The sequence below is a fragment of the Nestor notabilis genome, unplaced genomic scaffold (genome assembly GCF_000696875.1).
Source record: "Nestor notabilis isolate BGI_N333 unplaced genomic scaffold, ASM69687v1 scaffold4609, whole genome shotgun sequence".
Classification (NCBI taxonomy): Eukaryota; Metazoa; Chordata; class Aves; order Psittaciformes; family Psittacidae; genus Nestor; species Nestor notabilis.
This window is the reverse complement of record NW_009944897.1, coordinates 166,627-174,419: the sequence shown is the minus strand read 5'-3', so window position 1 is coordinate 174,419 and position 7,793 is coordinate 166,627. Positions and strand designations below refer to the sequence as shown.

General features: G+C 45.2%; 1 protein-coding gene across 1 annotated transcript in view; it reads right to left on the bottom strand.

The window, feature by feature from the left end:
• The window catches only part of LOC104412036 (SH3 and PX domain-containing protein 2A-like), a gene marked incomplete at its 3' end in the record, with an annotated part of 206,100 nt that overhangs the window by 48,030 nt on the left and 150,277 nt on the right, over positions 1–7,793 (bottom strand). Inside the window, exon 7 of the mRNA XM_010022629.1 lies at positions 2,428–2,559. Within this exon, the coding sequence (XP_010020931.1) occupies positions 2,428–2,559 (132 nt within the window). The remainder of the gene's footprint in view (positions 1–2,427; positions 2,560–7,793) is intronic.

The following is a 7,793-nucleotide window of genomic DNA, read 5'->3' as shown; positions in this document are numbered from 1 at the left end:
CTGCTGCAGGTGACATTCACAACACCTTACATTACCTTTGTCTGTGTGGATCAGGAGAAGAATGAGCTTAATTTATACAATTACAGCTATAGTTTTGCAACACTTACCAAGCCAATATAAACATACAGTCAGATGAATGACTACATATGTGCACAGTCCAATAATCTATTTTCTTGAAAAGTATATCCCTATATTCTTAGAAGTTACAACCACATCTCTAGGTTTGCTTGCCTACACTAGACAGATACCCAAATTCAAACAATAGCTCGTGAGGTTTGAAAGTTGACACTTGAGAAACTTTTGCTAGTTTCATTATATGCCCTTCATAGGTTCAGCTATAGCTGAAGAGACAAGAAGTCATAGTATTAAAGTCATTCCTGTGGTATCCCCAACCTAGGATAGAGCAAGAGTATGTTTTGACTCCTGTTCTTGGAACAACTAAAACATGATTTCCCTGCCAGAACAGTTTAGACAAGCATCCAAACAAATGATGCTCTCTCCATCACCAATCTGTGACTTAGGTTTGTTTAGGGTTTTTTAAATGTATCTGTACCTTTATTTTATACATACATATACACACACATGCACACATATATATAGGCAAGATCATAGCATGGAGTTCAAGATCATAGTCCTGAAGATCAGGACTTCAGATTTCCTTCTTTGTTTACATGGACATTAAAAAATTTGGCTGCTAAGCATCAGAATATGGTCTTAAGAACTGTACTACAAGTTGAAGGATGTTTCCTTAGAAGAGTCACATTTCTGGACCCACTAAATTCAAACCCTGACACTCCATTTATAACTCCACATACCATGTGGTTCAATACAATATGATGCAAACTATGCAAGGCAGAGAAGCCACATTAAAAGAAAATACAAAGGAACTATAATTTGGAATTCAGACACTTCTTGCATTATTTAACAGCCCAATTGCCTTGGCTCCATATGCCATTATCCAAGACAGAGACATCATGGGTATGAATACTAGTTGCCACAATAACCAGCCCTGTTCCGACAATAGTAATACCCACTATTGACAGTGAGGAGCCCTCACGCTTGGAAGGGAGGATGCTTGTCCAGCAGCCCAGACACAGTTTAAGAAGTTAAGACATTTTTCCCCCTTCAGTCATAACGGTTGCTTTAAAATGGGGCAGATGAGCATTTTGGCCTCTAATAGTTTTGCGACTGATACAGTCAGTACCCAGGAGACAGGCATTTCTGTTCACCCTAGCCAGTGCATTTCCACACACTATCCTTTTGGACACCACACTAAATCAGAGGCCAGCAATTGCCTGCATCACTTTGAGCCAAACAAGCATTAGGCTTTCATACAGCAGAGAAATTACCACTCCATTAAAAGAAATAAAATACAAGGTATGGTCATCACTGTGGATAACTTGACTGAGCTCTGGAAGCTGGATCTGATCAGGGTGTCCTGGTTCCCTCAAGCTCTGGCATGCCCAGCTTGCTCCAGAGCCAGCCAGTTGTGGCAGCTCCACATGCAGGGCTCTCACAACATGAGCCTTTGCTTAAACATCTCCAAATGCTCCTCTGGATGAGGACACACAAGTCATGAGTGGACTGGAAACAAGTCCTGGGCAAGAGCTTTGCCTTAATACACAAGGAGCACTGGAGGGGAGGAGGAGGAGCTGCTGAAGACAGGCAGTTATTCAAACCAGCTGCTAACCCGCTCCAACCACTCACACATACACTGCCTCCTGCATTTGTTCTGCCTGCCTCAAACTTATTAGGCATCCAAGAGTTAAAGTACACAAAAGACATCTATACAAACGCTTGCCAGAAATCTCATTTTCCAAGTGCAAGCTGGTTGTTCCACGGATTGCAGAAGGGATTTCATCTCGCTTTTACATGACAGCCTCTGCCTCCTTGCATCAAAATTCCCCAATTAACACTTCTGCAACAAGTTTTGAAACTGTGCATGGCCACGTATATATCTACGCACATTCTCTGCCCTCCCTACTGAGCTCTGGGCCACGGGCTGAGCTGTCAAGCCAAGTTTCATCCTAAGCAATTTTTAAACACTCATCCTATAAATCCTCCGAAAAGGGAGTTAGTAATGGAAATGCTGACAGAGACTTGAAGAGACAGGAGGGCAACTATATCAGTGTAGTAGACATCAGCTTCATTAGCTGCAGATCCTTCTCTCGTTCACCTTCATTTTCCATTAGCGTATCCTGGCTAATTAATGCACAAAACCTATGAAACATTCTTACAGTAGAAGGCAACATTTGGCCCCCAGCCCAAATCAACATTGAGAAACTACAACATCCTCAGCCAGACATAGTAAGCGAACCAGATGGAGCTAACGTACAGCCACAAGTAGTGATGAGGAAACCGAAAGAGGAGGAACACATGCAAAAAATTGGATCACTGGATGAGTGAAAAGCAGCAAACATGTCTTACCACTTTCGTTTTTCTCTATGACATCCACAACCTCTCCAGCCTGGAGGCTGATCTCAGAGTTCTCCTGTTTCTCATAGTTGGACACCACCACATATTGCTCCAGGATCATGGGTTCAGAGCTAGCATCAGCACCTGGGGAAGGGAAAAAGCAAGCCGTAAGCCAGCTTCCAGCCATGGCTCCTTGAGAGCGACCTCCGTCCATCCGATTCACAACAGGCCAAGTTGTCACCAGAGCCAAGCGAATCAGCAAACAACCTTGGCTCGCAGCATATCCCCAAATGGCTGGCCATATAGAAACAGCCTCCTCTGGCCCACAACCCAGCAGCACAGAGGGACATTGGAGAGAAGAAGAAGAAAAAAAAGGGGAGGGGGAAAAAAAAAAAAATATACGAAAAAGAGCCAAAAAACAGTGAATTAGCTGCAAAGTTTCATGATGGATTCTGAAAATAAACCTCTTCCCAACATGGTTTCCACAATCCTTGCTCCCATTCAGAGAGAAAAGTCCTGGACTGAAGCAGCATAAATCCACAGCTGAGCCATCCCCCCAGTAAACCCAAAGAACAAACAGCTCTCCCCTTGGCGGCTCAGCTCCTTCTCCACTCTAAAGGCTTGAGCTGCAAGTCAAGAGGGGGCTGTAGATGCCAATCATATTCGTCTGCACTGCAGCCCTTAAATAGAAACACATGAGCAGGACTGAAAGAGCGGGAGGTGGGGTGGAGGGAGAGAGGGGAGGGCGGGGAAGAGTGTTTACTTGAAACAGAAGAAGGAAAAAAAAGAAGGAGTTATAGCTCCAGATCCTCGCTCAAACACAGCCACCCCCTGCCCGCCCCCCGCCAGCTCCACAGTTCCGCATTCCCCACGGCACAGCCGCCCCGAGCGGGACAGGGGCACAGAACGCTCCGGCTTCCCCCTCTCCATTGCTCTTCAGCGCTTTTCTGGATCCCTTGGAGCCAACCTCTCCAGTTGTTTGGTTTCTCTTTGTAGGAAAGGCTTTCGAGTGTCAGAGCCATTTATGAATGAGAATGGGCTCACACACAAACAGGCGAAAAAAGGTCCAAAATAACTGTCCTCCCTTTCCCCAAACTCCTGGAATTTTCTCTTGGGTTTTTTCTTTGATTTCTCACTTTTCCACCCCCAAACTGAAATCGTGTATTTCGGGGTGGAGCTGCGAGGCAGGCACACCACCGTGACAGACAAGGAAGGAGACCTCCTTGCACTGCTGCTCACTGTATGAGATGCATCTCAGCTCTCTGATGCAACATAAACAGTGCAGACAGAGGCCTCTGCACTCCCAAGCCCAGGCACAGACCCACTGTGCTCTGCCTGGAAACTGCCTTGAGAAGTCATGAAAACCTTTAAGATTTCAGGGTTTCTTAATGTGCCCTCATTTATACACTCTTCAAAGCATCAGCCAGAGCAAAAGGCACTGACAACTTCTAAGAGCCAATATGCCTTAATGCAAAATTATTTTACAGATTTCCTGAATTACAGCAACGGGTATTAGGGCAGAGCAGTTTGGGCCAACAGCATTATTATACTTCTTAAATACTAAGAGGCAGTTCCTGTCTCTCTAGGTAAAGGTGTAAAGGGGAGACAGAAGCAGATGTGTGACTTGCTGAAAGCCCCATTTCATTTGATGGGGGCAGAGCCAGGAGCAGGCTCCAAGTCTCCTGAATCTCTGATGACAAATTGGCTACGAGAGACGGGAAGGAAGCAGCATGGTCTGAAACTGTCCACCAGACAAGTCAGGGGACTGACCGCCAAGCACAGGATACTCAGCACTGTACTTCCAAACGCAGCATGTTCATATGCATTGGGGCTAAAGATGCAAAGTGATTCTACAGACAAATAACTAGCATCCCTGCCAAGAGAGAGGTAAAGAACGCATCAGCCATTAAAACAGCATCCTGTGAAATGAAAATCCTAGAACAAAAAGCAATTAATTCAACCATTTCCTGAAAGGAAACGCTATCACAATGCCTCCCTTTGGACCAGATTTAAGAAATCCTGAAAATTAGATGACTTCGTTGCTGCCTAAGTGTGCCTCTAACTCTCATCAGGTTACATAGGTTAATTTTCTTTAAAGGGGAGTCATCTCCTCTAGAAGTTTGTGTTTGATTTCTATAGATAGTTGAACCACAGCCAGCAGTGGGAACAGGGGGAGAAGACCATGAACTGACAACATTGAAATTTATAATAAATATTTTCACCATAGCTGCTCATTCCAAATAAGCATGGTATTTGTGTTCGTGATGAATCGACTTGTGTGTTCTGGTTTAAGCCAGTGCTGGCTAGGTTACCCAGAGTGTAATGAGATGCTTTTCCCTTTTTCATGCTGCTTCCTACACAGCTCTGTCTCCAGTCCATAATGGAGCAGCATTATCATCTTCCTTCAACCTATTTATGCAATTAACACCTACAACCCCTACTTCATTCTAGTCTTAATATAAATACTAATTCCGTAATGAGAAACAGAAAACATCATGGCCTTATGCTTATGCAGAAAATTCACTGTGTGGAAGGGTAAAAGGGAGCAGGGGAAATGAAGGAAGCTACTTGCTAAACAGACACCCCAAATGTCTTCTTTCCTCTAATCTCGTAGATAATTTTCATGCGAGTAAGGAAAAAACCCCAAAACACAGCATTGGCTTGGTAGCAGAAGCAGTCTGTGCCCACGTGGTGCACGTGTCCCTGCTGGGAACAAGAGGACCAAGCTTTAGTGCAGGCTGGCAAACACCCCACCATCAGCCACCGAGGGAGGCGGATGGTGAGCCAGGGACCACGTGCCAGGGAAGCACCCCTTGCCAGGAAACCTGGAGAAGCAGCACTTCAAATCCACCTCCGCAACTCTGATTCCATAAAACGAGGGTTTACAACAGTCTGGCAAGATACATTGTATCTGCATTCACGTATCCAAAACCCAGCAGGACTTTACAATGCCATTTACTCTGTCCTGCCTTGGATAAAGGTACTCACTGCAGGAGGATATCCTTGTCACTACAGTGGCTGGTGCAACGTACACAATTAAGAGACTGTTTTAACAGAAGCTTGTGTAAGTGTTATAGGGTTCCTATCAAGACAAAAAAAATAGAAATACATTCCTTGGTCTAGGAAGTAATCAAAGTCAAACAAACTTGTTCATTTGTAGCTACAGCAGATCACGCCTAGGGAATATCCCCCTTCAGAGGGATGGGGTCCCTGTGGCTCCCAGAGTGATGCTTGCCCAGGATTAGCCATTGCAGAGTGGGGAATACTTCAGTAACAGTAAGGGAGGAAAGAAAGGAGGAAGCGATGGAGGAAAGATGTCAAAGAAACAGCTCCTCCCCAGTAATCAAAAGCCTTAAACATTTTCTGGGTAGCTTTGTTCCTATGTTCTCTTCAGGAACAGTCAGTAAGGTAAAATACTTCAACTGCCCTCAGCTTTCCAACCCCTACAAGCATCTTTAGATGAATTACTCCTCAGTGACACTCAGGATGCCCACATTACTGATATGTTACGTTAGGATGCGGGTTTTTCCCCCCAAAGTGAATTCAAAGGAACAAAACAGGCAACATCAGAGAGAGCACTGTTACACCCGCTGCCGTGGGCACTTCCGCATCCCTGCCAATTAGTTCAGGTCGAAGTTGTAACACAGGACACAGCATTGCACTGAAGAGTAACAGGCTGCTCAGTGTGAGGCATGCCAGAGAAGACGGATGCAGAGTGACACGAATTTCCCAGCAAGCTCACATGCACACTGTAGTGCTCCCTGGCATTACAGCCCCTCTTTCAAAAAGCCTCTTCAGCCCAGAAAGGAGAAACGGAGAGGATAGGGTAAGGCTGATGTACCAGGCAGAGTTACCCTTCCTCTCCCCCAAAAAAGCAGAATTAGTGTTTTGGTTTAGCTCCAACTTGCAAGCCCTCCCCAGAGCAGAGCACACAACAGATTGTTGCCGAAATAAGAGTTTGCTTGCCTCTCCATTTCTTTTTGCCTCGAGTCCGTTTCCTGGTTAAAGTCTTGAGGATACCCCTCCTCCTCTCCATAGGGCTCCACTTTACAATCCTCCTGCTCCTCACCTCAGCTATTCCCTTCCTGGAGCTGGGCAGGAATGTCATCGGAGCTTGTCCATGCCCCTCACAGCTGGCACTGTTAAGTGACACAGTTGCACCCTGTTCCCCTCACTAGGCAGTGAGGAGGGAGCATCATTCCTCCCGCTGTACTCAGAGACTAGCAACTACTGTGAAAGCCTCCTAAATAAGAGCGCAGAACGCCCGTTCCAAGCAACGTCTTCCTCCTCCTCCTCCTATGTTGCAACAGCTAAGACCTATGATGGTTTTGCAATAGCCAAAAATTAAAACCACCAACCGGACTCCAAAAATAAAATCATCTGGATATGGAAATCTGAGACTCCTGATCTTTGCCAGAGTACTCTGTTGTTATCAGGCTATAAACATGTCTGCTCTTTTAATCCATACAGCACACAGGCTTTTATATTGCCCCTTTATGATTATCAATCGAGTGTTTACAGATTCAGACTAAATGAATTAGTACCGAGCTGGTCAGTGGAAGCTTTGCAGAAGCAGCCAAAACCACAGAAACGGTCAGTGAACGCCATGAGGATGACTCACAGCTGAACAACCAACTGGCAGGTAGTCCGGCCCTCCAACCTGGGCACAACGGCTGAGGACACGTGCAAGGTCTGCACACAGGGCCGTCTGGCAGAAGGCATCCCCGGCTGTCATGGCTTTCCATACAATAAAGTCACAGCTTTGCACATTTCTGCACATAGGGAGGAGTAACTGTGGTAGCTTGGCTCTAGAGCTGTGGTTTCTTGTTAAAGCCAATTCTTGAAGGGTAAGCCTTTACTTATCTCTGGAAAACTCCTTTTGGGGAAGGAAGAAAAAAAAAAGAAAAATATACCCAGAATAGCAGCAGCCAACCTACTTAAAATCCTCAAGTCAGTCTGTTCCCTCACAGCTATCATATGCCCAGCTCTAAACACGGATTTTCTTCCCCTTGAGACATTACCTCTTTTCTTTCTTATCAGAAGGACCATGACACTGCGCTAAATAAACATATTACAACTGCATACTTTCTTTGAGCCTTCCACCAGTGAGCTATCCCCAAGTACTTTAAGACAGAGAGCTTAGGTTTGCCTAAAAACTGGGTTAAGTGTCTACTGCACACAAGATAAAGAACAGGCTTTACCAACATAAAGCACATAAGATTACACAAGAACTCACGATCTCATAGGGGTCTGTGAAAAGCAGTTCCTAAAATAACCAGTTCCTAGAGTAAGCAGTGGGATGAGACTGCTGAAACCTCCTGCAAATCTCCTTGGGAACAATATGGATTTAGATCAAAACAATGTTTCTAAGCCTAAGA